The sequence below is a fragment of the Pseudopipra pipra genome, chromosome 7 (genome assembly GCF_036250125.1).
Source record: "Pseudopipra pipra isolate bDixPip1 chromosome 7, bDixPip1.hap1, whole genome shotgun sequence".
Classification (NCBI taxonomy): Eukaryota; Metazoa; Chordata; class Aves; order Passeriformes; family Pipridae; genus Pseudopipra; species Pseudopipra pipra.
Window position 1 is genome coordinate 14,333,048 of NC_087555.1, and position 17,027 is coordinate 14,350,074.

General features: G+C 37.1%; 1 protein-coding gene across 18 annotated transcripts in view; it reads right to left on the reverse strand.

Moving 5' to 3' along the window:
• The window catches only part of ABI2 (abl interactor 2), a 68,784-nt gene that overhangs the window by 13,403 nt on the left and 38,354 nt on the right, over nt 1-17,027 (reverse strand). For 4 of the 18 annotated variants that reach the window (XM_064660658.1, XM_064660649.1, XM_064660646.1 and 1 more), the window contains 5 exons: nt 6,944-7,041; nt 6,291-6,437; nt 5,172-5,296; nt 4,076-4,255; nt 1,387-1,545 (listed from right to left, as the gene is read on the reverse strand). In XM_064660658.1, the coding sequence (XP_064516728.1) occupies nt 1,387-1,545; nt 4,076-4,255; nt 5,172-5,296; nt 6,291-6,437; nt 6,944-7,041 (709 nt within the window). Of the gene's footprint in view, nt 1-1,386; nt 1,546-4,075; nt 4,256-5,171; nt 5,297-6,290; nt 6,438-6,943; nt 7,042-14,040; nt 14,059-17,027 lie in introns of all 18 variants that reach the window. The other 14 variants (XM_064660656.1, XM_064660659.1, XM_064660654.1 and 11 more) reach the window with 6 other exon arrangements.

Consider the following 17,027-nt stretch of genomic DNA (forward strand, 5'->3'; position numbering starts at 1 on the left):
CTGCTAGGTATATTTTAAAAAGTCTCTTACTAAAACTGCTTATTTATATTGTATTAGATATGCCAGTGTAATTGAAGTATTTTGTTTGTGATTTACAGTTCAAATGACTAATCACCATAATCATTATCTTCTTTCTGGGTACACAGACTGAATTGTGGTTATGTAACTTATTTAAAGTCTATTTGGCATCTTCTGTGATTACCTATTAACAATGCCATGGCAGCTTGCAGAGAATTATCCCTTTGCTAAAGCAGAAATGCACAGCAGTTGTCAAAAACTCTCTGGATATACTCAAAATCCTCTTTATTGCAAAGGTAATTCTGAAAGCTTTCTTTTATTGCTATTACTCTTTCCTTCTTGCCTATTCCCCCCTTCAGCCTTCAATATGCACATAATGTGCTTAAAAAATACCACATATTTCAGGTAACTGGGCTACAATTTAGTCATATAACCCCTTCCACTCCCCCATCCCCAGTAGGACCACCCCCACTTCCTTCTCAAGTTCAGCACACATATCTCTCTGCAGAGTAGCTCACAAACAGTAACATTTGAAACTGGTCAAATCTCTTAACTGCAGATTGTAGCATGTGACCTAATTCCAAGTTCAGTGCTCAACTTCAAAAAAAAAAAAACAATGAACACAGCCCCCTCAAAACTCATCATCACAACCACAACAAAACACTAACAGACTGCAGTACTTGCAAGTCAACATTCAATCTTGCTGCGTCTTTCTGTAGCTTTGTCAAAAGAGAAACTCTTCCTTACTCTGGTATCAAAACCTTCATGTCTCATCAGAAGCATGGGACAAAGGACTCCTCAGATAAAAGGCTGCTATGTTATGCTGACACACAGGACATGCCACTCGCTGCTCATATCTCATCTTGCTCTGTAAGGCAGGTTGCCCATTAAAATAACATCCCCTGGGGGGTTAGAAGATGACACAGTTCCCTCTCATCCCACACCAAACACCACTGATGTCTCTAAAGTGTCTAATGCTTACCCTTGTATAACAAGTGCAATTTCTTGAACTGTTCATTAACCAGAAGAAAAAAGCACATAAGACAAAGAGTGATTAATGAAGAATCAGCAAACTCAAATACCCATCCCACACCAAAGCAGGTCCATGGTGTAGTCAAGGACTAAAGCTTGTCTAATAGGGACTGTGACATCAAAAGTAAATTATTTGGCAACAAAGCCAGTATTGTTTTAAGCTGTTTGCCGTAATGGAAGCTGAACACTCTGCACTTGCACTGCAGCTTTGGCACGGCTACCAGCAACACACTGGAAGTGCAAGATCTGCAATGGAGACAGAACATAAAATTTCAGAGACCTGAAGGTCATTCCATTCGCCATGCTGAATTCAACAGAGCAGACAAACTTTCTTACCTGGGTTCTGGTTATAAAAAGGTCCTCCGTTCATCTGGTTCTGAAGGCTTGTCTGGGATGTGATGGAAGGAGGACGCCGATATGGCAAAGAGCCCCCTATTGTCGGGGGGGTGTGTCGAGATGCAGGCCTGTTCATGCTGTAGAACTGAACTGGGTGACCTAGGTTAGAAAGGGAAATGTATTAGCAAAGAGAAGAATGATACCTGTCCTTTTTATATCTGCATTCAAGTTTCAAAGGCTTGGAAAGGTTTCTGTTTTTTTTTCTTTTAAGACAGCCTGCATCCTAGAAGGGTGCTGCCAGACTGGCAGGACACTGGATGTCTCAACAGCAACACGTTCAACTCTCCCAACTGCCTGTCCTCAGCACTGCTTACGAAAGCCAGTATGAAAATACAAAGGTGTCTAAGCCACAAAGCTTCAGAATGGAAAAAAATTATTCCCAGTTATCTGTTTTAAATAATGGATTACAATAACTTCTTGCAAATTCAGTTATTTATAAACCTGCAAAAAAATAACACTTGAGAGTCCTGCAATTAAGGAACATACATGTAAAAAATAACTATGCCATTTCCAGGATTCATGGCTACTTTCTAGAACTAAAAAACACAATACTACTTATCTTAGTGCTGTTTGGAAGATATGCAGAGGATCGTCTTGGGGAGAAGAGAATGTTAGAAATGGCTTAAAGGATGGAATAAATGAAGTCATACTCAAAAGCCCTCTTTCAGGGAGCTGTCAATTAAAACAACTCCTTTAAAACTTATTCTCTGTTTTCATTACTTCTTGTATTGAAGTCATTAATCCTGAATCTAAACAAGCAATAAATGAAGCAAGCTATTTTCTCTGCTCACATAAAGTTCTCTAGATTTTATACTGTATGTAAGCTGGATTTATTATACCCATATGGGTTATTACCCCCCACAAACTATTCTGTCTCCACCATTTGTCCTAGAAGCAAATTTCAGAGTTTGCAAGAAACCAAGGGATGGTCACTGTGGTTGAGGAGAGAATCAAACAGGGAAACAAGACAAAGGAATGTGCAATTTTTAAAAAACCTGCATTGTTCTCCACTATGTTTTTATTGCTTTGCAAAACTTTACACTAGGTCAGTAAATAAAAACGCAAGTTTTATTTGCTTGCTCTGTTACTTGCTTCTAAGAGCAAATGCATGAACTAGAGGTTCACATTCCTCCTGTTTTGTACAGATAAGTATATTTTAAAAAATGCACTTTTTACAGATGAGGAACAGCTAATAAAGAATCCACCTAGTACATGGGCTTTTTCACATTTTTCCTGATGCATCTCTCCAGTGTGTCTGTCCCTCTGTTCCTTAATGCACTGGTAGAAATTGGTGGTGACTGGAGAGAAGGGAGGAAATTAAAAACAGGGATAAGAGGTTTTCAAGGATCAAAAACTACAACCTCATAAATGGTGAATTATCCAGTTTCTTCAAATATTTTATTTCAGAGAAGCCATACAAGCAATCTCACTAACAGCACAGGGAAACAAAAGATGTTAAAAATAGTAAGTAACCTGAAATTTCTTTCATGGAATTGTGAATGTGAGTTTACAGCCATTAAAATATTAACTTCTGCTTGATTTTGACTTGTTAAAAATACAGACACAACATGGCTTAAGAACTGGGATACTGACAGTGCATCAAAAATGGAAAATTGATTGAGGCCCCATATGCCACAGCTCATCTTCTAAACATAAAAGTAGTTTAGATATCAGCATCATCTTCTGATACCAAAATCTTTAGAAACACTTCAGGAAGTTCTAGTCACAGTTATGGATTCTAGTGTGTTTTCTAATTTTATATGAGCCACAGCCCCTTAAACTAAGTGCAATTTCAAGAATGCTTCTGGAACCTGGTGCAATTCTTACTAAAAGATATGAACACTAATAAACACACAAACCAGTGCACACCCTTGTGAGCAGCCTCCGCTACAGTGAAAAGTAACACAGCATGCAGGTAGCTACACATGAATTTGGCTGTCTAAAGGAGATCTTTACAATGCAGGTGTACCTCCTCATCAAAAGCTGATACAGGACAGTGGTGTGGGTGGTAACTACTACACACTGCAACTTCAGCACGAGAAAATGAAAACTGCAGCACTAAAAAAGGAAGTTGCAATATAGACACAAAGTACCACATAGTAAAACAAAATGTTTTGATATTATTCTGCATAATAAAAACTTGTATTTTACCTAATACTGAACACAAAAAACCTGCCCTTTTTATCAGTTCATTGAGGGGAGACTTGTCATTTGAAAGCATTGAAGAGATCAGTCATATAAATTATACTTTGCTAGATGCACTTTTTATTTATACCATTAATGAAAGAGAATAATCCGAGCCAGAACTATCAGTGCTGTTTCCCTTCGAACATCATTATTCTATGAGGTTCTCAGTATGCAAACAGAAATTACAACTTAATAAATAACTATAGAACTGTAAAAATAGTCAAATTACAAAATTAAATGATTGCTGTTTATAAAACTAGCACACCTTCAATTGTCTACTATAACCTTACTATAACCTTATTGTTGGGTAGTAGCAGATATTTTCTAGTTATAATTAAATTTTTAAAGAAATTATTAATCACTGCTGCTGAAGTAACTTCGCAAAGCTTTGGATCATGATCACATCTGGGTTCATCTGCCAGCAGCTGAAGCAGACACTCACCTGTAGAGGGTGTGGAAGAAACAGCGGGGGGAGTTGGAGAGGTGAAGCCATCAGCAAGGGGCTGAGCTCCTGCAGCAGCAGCAGCATCTGGGGCAGCGGAGGAAGGGGCAGGAGCAGGAGGAGTGGGGGCAGGAGCAGAGGTAGCAGGAAGGGGAGAAGTGCCAGCTGAGCCAGCAGGGGCTAAGTGAAGAGAGGAGGAAGAGGTGGAGTTAATAAGGAGATATGTTAGCAAGGATTAGAGAAAGCCTTTGACTATTCAGTGTTAGCTATTTATTAGCTGCATAGTATTTTAGAATGCATGAGATGAGAGAACAATGGAGCTGTTAAAGAAAGGCTCATTCCTATGTAGATGGTAAATGAGGGTCAAGCAAATCCCCTTTCCAGATCTGAAGGGAACAACTCAGAACTTTTCATTGAAAGCCATTACTTTTTGAAAGATGTCTTTACATTTTGTTATTTATGCTTCAGTCAGTAGCATGGCTGACTTTAGCTTTTGTATGAATTAGAAAATATAAAGAGGAAAGCAAAAAATTTCCATTTCTTTGTTTCAGAAGCATCATGTACTTCAGATCACACTGCAAGCCAACTATACACTCTTCTTCACTGAAAAGGTTGAGCAAAGGAAAAAGAAACACTAATAACACTTCCTATTTCTGGAAAGACTGAGGCCATAAAACTGAACAAGTATCTCTTTGTGACAACTCAGGCTTGCATTAACGTACTAAAGATTTACTCTGTGCCTGCCTCTCATTTAATCTAATGTTCTAAAAACATGCTTCTATGTATCTGCATAAACAGCCAACAAAAAAAACATTTATTTGCTTAAAAGGACAATGGAGAAGTTTCCCTCAGCCCACTGAAAAAGGTGCTGGGTCCTACCTTGTCACATGCAGGCAGTCAGGCAAAAAATTCTGATAAACAAATTAATATATAAAAGGAGCATAACAGCACATCAGACACTCTCAGAGAAGATACTACTTGATTCAAACTCATACTATCAATAGCGATGAACTCAGACTTTCCATGGAGTTTAGGAAAATGTAAATGCTCAAGGTTACTGTTGAGCCAGAAAGAGGGACAGCAAGTTTTCATTTACCTGGATAGACACTAGGAGGAGATGGTGTGGGAACAGCAATGGGAACACCTACACTTCCACTTCCACTGTTCTCTCGACTGCTGCTTCGACTACTTGGGTGGCTTCCTCCACTACTCCCACTGCTGCTGTAAGAAACCAAAATCACCAGGGTATGAATATGCTGCTGTGCATGCTGAAATCTAAGATCCCTCATATAGCACCTTACTAAATCAGAGAAATAACAGGGAACACGAGAAAAGAAACAAGGATAATATAAATCTATATAAAGCTGGATTTTCGTAAAACTCTTCACTTTGACTACAACACAACAGGTTTTTCATTTAGTCTTAGTGAACTTGCCCAAAATGAAACACTTCCGTAACCTTGTTCAAAGCACATCATTCCAGGATTGTTAAATCCCTATGGAGCAAATACAGACCTTTTTCCTATAACTTTAAAACATGCAGACTGCTTGGACTGTGATTCATATGCTTTCATATGAGAAATTATAAGATAATAAAGGAAAATTCACATTTCTTATACTTTAGAATCCATCTATTTAGCCATTCTTAAGTACTTACAATGTTTAAAAAGTAAAGATTTCCAGGGAAGTGTTTAAACCTATCACATCAGGAAACTTATTATCCTAGAGAAAAAGCTAGTCTTCTAGCAGAACCTTTGGTAATACAGTTCAGTTTTATTCTGTGTTTGAAATTATCAATGTCCTCAAAATAATATGCTACAATTTCAGCTACTCAACTTATAAACATCAAAGACTGTTCAAAAATGTCACATACAAGCATACGGTGCAGCCCTTCAACATGCAGAAGGCAAGATGTGTACAAAACCTTTCCCCCGTTTTGTAAGCATTTAGTAAAATAGTATCATGATCTACCTCCTTGAAAGACTTCACAATCTTAGTAATTCATTAAGTATTGTAACCGATAGCACTAAAATTAAGGTGAATATGGGGATTAAGTGAACAACCGTAACATAATTCACTATTCTGGTTTTATTAGCCCCCATTCTCATCGTGCCAAACTACACCCCCAGTACACATGATGAATGAGGAAGCTTCACTGCAGAGGTAGGTGCAGATGGACTGGACATTGAGCAGAGCATTTCTGTCCCCGTGGGTACCTGTAGGTGCGGTTCCTCTGGTTGACGGAGGCCGTCCTGACGGGGCTCTGCTGGGAGGGCGCCATGTTGCGCGTGGGGCTCGGCACGTAGTCGTTGGGCACCACCGGGGGCCGAACGGGCTCCAGCGTGCGGTACGGGGAGTGCCGCCTGCACACGGAAGCACGGCGCGGAAACGGGTTAAGGTAACACAGACAAAACCTAAGGCGGGTCGTTCTTTAAAAGACAGCTACATACTGATCACTAATGTGAGCTAAAGGCCAAAGTCAAGTTCATAGACTTAACAGGAAAGTACTTTCGTCACACTCAGCATAACTAATTAATGAACATGTACTCATTTTTCAGTTGTTTAGCACCACCTGCCAAAGCCACACAGTTAATGACATTTTATTCTAAAGCACGTAGTGGGGTAAGTGTTCTGCAATGAGAAAAAGGTTCCTGTTGGGAAAGGCTGACGATGCTCACTGTCTTCTGGCAGAAGCACACAAACATAAAAGACACAATCAGTATAAGAGGACGCAAATCTAACACCTCTTGATCTTTGTGAATAGTTAAAATAAAACCAAAAAACCCTCACACTACAGAAAAAGAAAGAATCTTCCCTCTTTTCCCTTTTGTTCACCAAAGCCATTTACCCATTCAGTAACTGCACTTACCCAATAGTTCCTTTTCCTGACATGGGTGGACTTGGTGGCTTCTGGGTGGGCGGTGTTGTACGAGGAAGCCCACCCATCTTCATGTTCTGTGTGCTGACCTGCAGGAAAGAACGGGGAGAAAAACGGCCTTCACTAAGCTCAGGTTCTGGGGCAGAGACACTGAGATGCCTTTAGCAATTAACTCTAAGTAGGGGAAGGTTTAAACAAACAAAAAAAATTGAGAGGCCATGCGTTTTATATGCAATTTCCACTCTGCTAGAAGTCAAGAGTTGCGCTCAAAGGACTCTTTATTACATAGGGTTTTTAAAAATTGTATATACAAAAAAGTGAATTTGCCTTCAGGCTATCACAATCACTGACAATAGAGACACTGTGCCTAACTTGGCTGAACCTCCCAGTCATCTTTTGAGATAAAGGCAGTTATTTCACAGTGCACTGCTGAATGGTAAATTTGCAAAAATATTTTTGAATACTGTTTAAAAATACTGAAGCTTATCTAATAGGCCACAATCTAATGTGATTTATACAGAGAAGTGTACAGAAGTCAAAGTAATCCATTAATGTTTTAATGCTTTCACAGCATATAAAATTTTTTACAGATGATAATATTTACTGTCAATATTAATTATGTGCATGTAAACATACAGAGAAAGCCATATTGAGAAAAATACAAAGATGCACTTTTTTCTCCCCACACCAAATGTGTAGCAATTTAATCTCTAAGAATTTATAAATAAATGGAGTAAAATATTTAGCAGTGACGTAACTGTAGTTTGTCCACTTCCCCTCTTTCAGGTTAAAATACTAATGAAGTAAATTTAAATTTTGCATAAAAATAATTAACTTCTTTCAAAAACTCATTTGCATTCCTGACTGATCAATCTAGGAATCATAAACAATTGTTACCACAATGTAGGCATTTGGCTTCTCTGTAGCCTGCCAGCCAAGCATAACTCTCTCAGTGCACGTATCCTTACAGGAATCAGTACATGATCTGCTCACAGAACAGCCTGGATTCATGAATGCTTATTGCTTAGATACAGAGATATTCAACAAACCTAAACAAGTATGCTTACATCCCTTTTTCTGTTCTTCCTGTCATGCTCTATTTCACAGTGTTTCTTCCTTCCAAGCCGTAAGCTTTGGCTACTGCCCCCACCTCCCATATGAAAATGAAACAGTGATCAAGGCATTCGGAGTATTTGCAAACATCGTTAAAGGCAAACTACTCCTTTAAAATTTGACTAGAACAACTCACTTAAAACCTTGGCAATGTTTAGATTTGTGAATTGATAAATATTGACAACAGTGTAAAGAGTAAAACATTCAGTATTCTAATCCACTGAAACTTGATTTTCTGGCTCTAAATAATCCCAGTGCTATCGCATTTTCAATCCGCTGGGAGGAAAAGAAAACCAAGCATCGCAAGGGGGTATTTTTGACTGATTCAGAAACAGATGCTTGAATTTAGTTGTGCAAGAGTAGTCTGTAATGTCAATTTAAGACAAAATTATTTTGCGCAGCATTATAAAGTCCTTTAAGCCAACTCTAAGCAACAAGAAATCTAAAGTTAATTCAAGTGAGGGATGAGGTAAGCACTGATCTACAACTACTTGAAGGGAAAAGAGAAAGTGTAAAATGAAGTGTATTTTATTCTATACACGGAACATTTAAGAAATAGCAAAATCTGAATTTTTTTTAAAGTTGCAGCACCCCCTGTATTTCCTCTTTCATTAAACATGCCTGTTTAGCCCACCTACCTATTTGAGTTGTCAAAAAAAACCACAAACAGACAAAATACACCTTAATTAAACGCTCACTGAACTGTCAGTTGCTGTATTTCAAACAGCCCACTCAGCCTCTGGTTTTTAGACGACAACAAACAGACCAATCTGTGTGCCCCTGAATAGTCCATTTAGGTGTTTTAACTGGCTATACTATTGTTTTGCACCAGATGATGTAACCACTTTACAGTTTATATAAATCTAAAGCTTATGTTAACTTTATAGTTAATATAAAATTCCATATATTTAACCACAAAGAATCTTATTATTTTATATACAATCATTGCAAAACCAAAAATGAACTTTTAAGCTTCCAGTGGGCTACAGCTACCTGAAAAGAAAGGACAGTTGAGGTGAAAGATGCCATAACATCAGACCATATATAGTAAAAAGTGTAGGCAATACTTGCCTGACTAACACAGAGCTCCAGTGACTGCTAGATAGTTCATTAACACTGCAAATAAACATATCCTTGATCCAGGATGGGGAAAAAAACGTTGTAAAATGTGTCCAAACAAAAAGCAATCCCTTTTTATCCCAGAAAGTTAGTCACAAAGAAGTCATCCCCAAAAAAGACTAAACTGAAAGATGGGGAAACACACTGACAGTAAGCTTAGTTGCAGGGTCTTTTCAGGGTATTGAAAGCAAGATGTTCAAAGAGCAAGTAATTAAAATTGATAGGGTTGTCTTCAAATCTGACAGGACTGATGGCTTTAAGACAAGCTGCTCCAAGTTAAACAACCCTGTGCAAGTAACTTCCCCTTTGACCTACTGCCAAATAATCACAGAAGAGAAATTAAAAATATAAAATTATTTCAATGGTTCTGATCAAAATAGACAGATCTGTGGAAATAAAACTATTCAAGATGTTAAAAGAAAATCTAAAACTATACAAGTTGCAACTTTAGCTGAGATACAAATATTGGAACATTTCCAACTGTCTCCTATGGCAACTTCTACTTAGGGGGGGGAAGAAGGAAGCCATTAATGCCCCCTTTCTTTCAAACTTTATTGCCTTTTCTATTTTGCACATATGGTTGTAAATATAGTTTCCATACACAAATCCTCATCCACACACATCCCTCTTACAAACTTCTAAAATCCGAAGCACCCATCAGAACTCAAGGTCACATTTGCATTTGCTGTCAAGCTCCAAAAATCTGTTTTCTGGAGTAAGTTGGTATTTGCCAGAAGTTGCAGTGTTTCTGACATCATTTCCCCTGGTTCTGCACAGCTGGAACTACCCAGATGCAGCTGATTTAATGAGAGGGTGAAAGCAAAGAAATGCATCCATCTCTTGGTGGTTTGTTTGACTGCAGGACCCCACAGATCTGGGGTTGGTTTCTAGATTAAAGCTTGCAAATTATTTTAGGAAAATGCACGGCAAAACAGAGCCTGCAACCAGAAACACAGAGGAGTATCTCTGCCTTTGCTCATAAATGCCAAAACAGCTAACCACTGTGCTGAAACCAGAAAAAAAAATGAGAGGCAGTGATGGTTTGGGCACAAAGCTCGGGAAAAACCAAAGCTTACTGATGTGAAAGCAGGAAGACAACCCTGTGAGCAGACAAGTAGGGCACAGGGTCTGTGCAGAATGCATGAAGGGATTTTTCCAATTCTTTTTTTTTTTTTGCCTCTTCCCACAGAAGAAAAAAAAAAGGTAAAAAAATATTACCAACTGAAGTTACATGGTGGAACACCAAATAAATCTAGTGAGATCTTGGTTAAGCTTTTTTTTTTACTGGATACCTTGCAGAAGGTTTTTATGCATGAATTAGGAAGCACTTGCACTACAGGAAAAAATGTCTTCTACCAAAGTTGTAACTTTGTCAGTACTGGAGCTGGAATTGGAAGTTTTGCTGAGGAAGAAACTGCAGAAACTACTTAAAAACCAGATCCTTGGTAAGTAACACATTGTGGAGGATGCTCTGAGATCCAGCTCCACAGTAACAGCAAGAAAACAAACTGTAAAGAAATGTATCCCTATGGACCATTCTGTTTCAAAAGGGTACAACAGAATTTCATCCAATATTTTCTATACTGAGCTACAGTGCCAGTTCTAGAAAGGTACCATCTCATTACTTTAAGACACAATGCAGCACTGATTACAGCCCTAGGAAAAACTATCATTTAAAGTTTAATTTTTTTAATAATTAAGATGTGTTTGTCCAATTTCTATTTTTGGCATCTAGTTTTTCATAGATTCCAGTGATTAAATCACCATCTTGCAGTCCAACATATGACTGAGTTTCCTTCACAGTTACATTTTTATAAACATTTAACATACTGAGTTTCTTTAGCACTCCACCGTGTAAGAAATTTTTAGTGGAATAAACTGGTTAAAACTGATAAATCCTGCAAGTTCATTCAATTTAATTCTTGGGAATATTTTCACAAGCAAAAAAAAAATCACTGAACAAGAAGTGCAGAAATACACAGCTGGTCAGATATAACAGCTGGTCAACAGACTGCAAAAACTATTTGCATCGAAGCCCTGTATTTATGCAGCTGTGAGGCACTTACCTGCAACAAAGCTTTCAATCCACATTTTTACTCTTCTGAAGAACATCTCATAGTTCAATTACCAAAAGCAAGTTTCTTGGCTGGTTGAGGTTTTTTTTCCAAAGATCCTGAATATCAGATATTCCACAGAATCAAACCTCAGGAGGAGCTGCTTTCTAAAGCTGGACTCAGCCAGAAATTTCCAAGTGGTGCTTTACTGTCACATTGTACTTTCTAGAACTTTCAGAATGTTAAAAGAATAATCTTTTGCCCAAAATCTAGTAAGAAAAAGTGTCCCATCAGTGATGTTTCATGGATTATATTCAAAAACTTCAAGCGGCTACTCAATCTTCTTAAGCAATTTTATGCCCAATTTCAGGAAAAATGAAAACTACCTTCCCATGCCTTGCTTCATCTTGTTAATGCTACAGAGACAACAAACAGATTTCTTGCCCATCATCTACTACCTCAAAGCAAATTCCCTTTCAGGTTGTGCTCAGCCACTCAAATACTTACTGTGCATATCTATATGCTTTTCAGCTGACTACCAGTTTATATGGAAGTGAAGTGTATAAATTTCAGCCTTGTTTTGGAAAATGACCACAAGTAGAAGCTTCAGCAAGTGAGTTTACTTGTTTTACCCCCTATGTAAAGTAATTGAAGAACCAAGTCTGGTAAATACTAAAAGTATTAATGTTATTTTCAATTGATTTGATGATAGGAGATGCTACAGATACTCCTCTGACTTGTAACTGGAATTTTCTTCAAAATCTGTTAAAAATTTAAATTTAAGTTACCCAGACACAAGCATAGTTAGCCCTGCTACAGTCAGTTTAACATTGTAGCTGTTAGCTAAGACTAAGGTTTTTCTGCAGTCATAAAAAATAAAAGCAGGCTAAATTCTTCATATTTAATCACTATAAGTGAGGTAAAAAACCCATTCACACAGAACTGGGGTTACTTTTAGTTTTCTCCTTTCAGCCTGAGGCATAGTGACTATAGTGAGAGAAAGAACAACTTGGTTCCACAGAGAGATGCTGTGCTGCTTTTGCTTTTTTTTCTTTTTTTTTCTTTTAAACCCTCAGGTTTTGGCAATGAGAAGTTGATTGACATATTGTGATTTCTCAAATCAAATTTCTAATCAGGTTCACCCTAGTAAAAATAGAGAAATATTTTAACTGGTGTTATAATGAAAAATGTTATTTCCATTCCAAACCTATAAATAGAAAAAATTATTTTCTCTGAAAAGTTGAAGAGACTCTTCTCACCACTGCAGATGATGCACAGATATGGCAGTTCACACATATACGACAATTATACAATTTTAAAACTTGTTTTAGAATAACCATTACTTCTTTATAATTGCAACTACAGAGAGCAACAAAGAAAACTGAGTTTGCAAATTGTTTTTTTAAGAACACTGAGAAAACCATCATCCAATATGAACTGTGTCCGGAAGACATACTCAGCATTAGAAGTATACATTTTGTGCAGACACAAAGTAAAAGCCAGGGAGGAGATATATTTTGCCATCCTCAAATTCAAAGCATTTATATACTATGTGAGTTGAAATACTGTATGCCTCACAAGTAAAAATAAATTTCAAATGACATATGAGAATTCTCTCATTTATTAAAAGTTTTCCATTGTTATCAGATATGCTACATACACTTAACACCTGACTAAAAGTACCATTTAGCCAATCTCACAGGGACATCATGGGGATAAATACAGAAATACCTGCTTTTACAGGCAGTCTTCTCAGGAATTTGTAGGATTTTTTTAGTTTTTTCCAGTCACAGAAAATACTAAAAAATATTTCACATCAACTTGGAACTTCCTTTAATTCATATACTCGTACTACAGATTAGCATTCTATGTTCTAAAACAGCTCCCTCTTTAAAACTGTCACAGCTGCTACTAAAAACCTTTCATTCCCACTTTCCCCAAACCCGTTGCGCTTCAGGAGGAAGATGATATCCTAATACTCGATAAAGGTTATAACCTATCTATTAACTAATGTGCTATGAATTCCACCATAATATCATATAATTTCATTTAACTGCTTGCCTAATTGATTTGATGCTTTTTATTGCTGCTTCTGCAGCCACTAAGACTACTAACACTTAAACCTCTAAGATCCTTGAGAATCTGACATACTTCAGCCTGAGTTCTTTGATTCATTTAATATTCAACTAAAGAAATCACTTAGCTTGTTGTTTAAGGGTTCTTAAGTATTTTACACAATTAACTGATTTATGCATGTTTCCACATATGAGTGCCTCTCAGTATGTAAATAGTGCTAGCAGTTTCTGAAAAAATTAAGAATACTGCAACTTTAAAAAATAATATACAGATTTGAATTTGTTACACACCTTTGGAGCCCATTATCTGAGCAATCTCACACTGAAACATTAATCCCAATCAAACCATAACTTACACCGTATATAGGATAAAAAGAATATTACACAGGGGGAGGCTCATACTCAGCTGCTATCTGTTCTCTGTACCTTTTTGTCTAGACAAGGCTAGCACACCATCCCTCCCTTGTAAATGATCTGGTAGATATGCTGAAGGCAGTCGATATTTTGCCACAAAGCTTTTAAAATTAACTGTGTTAGCTTCCTTTCATAAACACATCAATTTATATCACAAAATGCTTATCTGCAATGAAATCACTCAACAGAAATTCTACACAGAAGAGAGAGCGGGTGTTGTTTTAAACAATCAGTAATATTCATGTTAATCATCTCCCCGTGTGTAATAATCTCAGAAGAAGAAGAATGGAAATCCAGCCCTGGGGTTTCTTACCTTAAATCTAAGCAACCACTTAATGCATAAATGGAGCAAATAAAAGAGGTAAGGAAAAAAAGCATTGAAAGGTTAGTTGGAACTTCAGGATATGAAGAGAAAGGAAAAAGAAAGAAAAAAGTTAAGCATTCAGCATTAACAAAATAATGTATCAGTAGATCACAGAAAGAGTGGTTAAAGCAGAATGTCATGAACAAAAGATCTTCAAGCTGAAACTTTTAATATACGTTGACCACAAAGCCTTTAGATTAATACTTTGAAATTAATGTTCAAATGCTTGTACACTGTTTATTCAAGTTCTTACAGTGCTAACAAAAAGGCAGCTTCTTTCAAATGGATCAAGAGATCTAGATGGATTAACTTCAGAGATTAATTTATTTGAGTTGTCAAAGAATAGCCTTATCAATGAGCCTGAGCTCACTTAAATTGTTTACATGCATTAGCACATATACAACCAGCTGAAACAGAAGCCTCTAAAATATTAAGCTAATATATGTTCCTCCTGAGACAAAGCTCGATGCCATGAGGTTTCTCTTGAACAAAGATCAAGAGCAAATCATTACATCTCATAAGAAGTACAGCACTCTGTATGGATACTGCACCATATATCCACATTTCCTAAAGCATAAATTAAGAGTTTAACCAGCAATAAAATCTTATTTTAAAGCCTAAGTGCTTGCTTTTTGACACTGAGCCCTGCATCTTACTGGCAAAATACCATATATCTGCTTTCCCCATAATTTCTTTTAAAACTACAAGTCTTTCCATTTGAATGATCTGTTTTCAGCTCAGTTAATCTAAATGTATCATTATGTTTCTTACACTTTCTATAACAACATTAAGCATTCAGAATCGCAATACTAGAGCATCCAGAGTAGCTAATCTGTTTCATCCATTTAAAAGAGACCCTACTGTATTAAAAAAGAAACATAATCTGATTTACTAGAAAATCTGTCTTTGAGTTTAAAGTTCCATGGATCAATGCATTAACCAATATGGTCTGTGCTGCCCAGAACTATGCTGGAAAAGCAGGTTCCCCTGTAGTGGCCAGAGTGGTCAGTCACATGGGAAGGTCCATGAGCAGGGACCTCGGCACCATTCCTGACAGTTACAATGCCTTAGTACACACCACTCCAAATGGATCACTTCTTTTTTCATCCTCTTGACTAAAGAACTCTTTGGAAGGAAGAATAGACTGGAAGACTTTGTAACTCATGAAACATTTGAAAAAAACCTGAAAGCAAGTCTCCTTCATACAAAAGGTTCTTTAGATTTTTGCAGCATTGTAGCTTCAGGGAGGGAAGATGAGGAGGGACTGCTGGGATGATACAGAGGCACTTGAATTCTCTCTCACACCTATTAAGAAACCATACTGTAGAGTACCCTCTCCTGAATACGGTATCCACTGCTGCTTTGAACTTCTGAATGGAAGGAATAAGATGCTCAAGTGCCTATACTAATTCTCTCAGCATGGCATCTTGAATTTCTTGGCCAAGGATCCTCCCTTTTTCTCCTGTATTATTCTCTGTTCAGTTTGCCATCTTTCTCAGGGGTTGCAATGAATACCTGCTGCATTAGCATTCTGACTCCTGAAAATACATAATTCTGGGTCTAAGGACTAGAGGGGAAGCCCTACAGCAGAAAAAGAACAAAGAATGCAGACTGAGGCACCCTGATGTTAACTGGAACTTTAATGCTATTTATGCAACAACTCCATCTGAATGCTCATTTGAAGGGAGAAGTATCTCATCTCAAACAATAAATAGCTATAAATAGGTGAATTTAAAGTTTCTACCTCTTTTCCTTTTTTTCTCTCTGTTCTACAGCCAAGAGATCTAGTCAACTAATCTACAGTTACTCAAGCAGAATAAAACCAACAGGTTCATAAGCACAACTGGCCACTTTTTCCCCATCAGCAGAGAATTGTTCTTTCTTCTGTCCTAAACACAGGATTAACCTGATTGGAACACATCTGTGATATTAAGAATAGCATGATTTCAAGTTCTCTGCTTATTGTTTCACAAGTACACAGTACTTCTTCATTTTCTAGATAAATACAGTGCATTGTAGACATAATTTGTAAGATGTTTCAAGTATATCACAAGCATAACAAATGCATGTAAACACACATTTGAGTCATCATCCATTTGATGAACTACGTTCCTTCAGAAGAACGTAATTCATTGCATCACAGTAAGTATGACTCTGGCTACACTGAGGTAAGTGGGATATCAATTATAATGATTTAGAGCCAGTGCTAAATAAGATCGTGCTGCAGAGCAATTAAAAACTATTCTTTAATGAGTTCTAAAATTATCTCCTTAAAGCAAAAAGTGATTATTAAAATATTAGCAACAGCAATCCTACAGGTTAATATGCTCCATCCATAACCAGGAGTTCCGCTGACCTGCATAAATTCAAAATTTGTAAGAATTGGTAGCACATTTTAACACAAGAGCGATAATAATTTCCTGATCAAACTGTAGTTATTAATGTTGGATTTTTTTTTGTTTGGTTTGGTTTTCCAAATCAAGTTTAGTCACTTGTCTTTTTTAAATCTGTTTAGAGGTTGACTCTTTGGGGTAAGAAATGGGGGTAAGGAGACTTTCTGTTAACAAACAGGACGTTGAGAAGACCTTACGTAAAATTGCTCAGGGAAGATATTTAAATCAAACTGCTAAGAATTTGAATTTTAAAACTTAGGCTAAACAATCTATTGTCATTTAAATGGCTGTTCAAGAAAACAATCAAAATAGAACAACACAGATAACCTAATGCAGTTAGGAGTCAGGCAAAAGAAATTCTGGTGTACTTTGACTGGAAGAAGCATCTTACCTTACTGCTACTTAGCAGGTTTACAGATTTGTTAGTCTGTCATGTAAAAATGACCCCACTTTGTGCTATTTACCTTTCATTTCCTGGAACTTTAACACTGTCAGTGTTCTCATTTCCGTATTTGTTTTCCTGGCAGCACAAGTTAACAATGA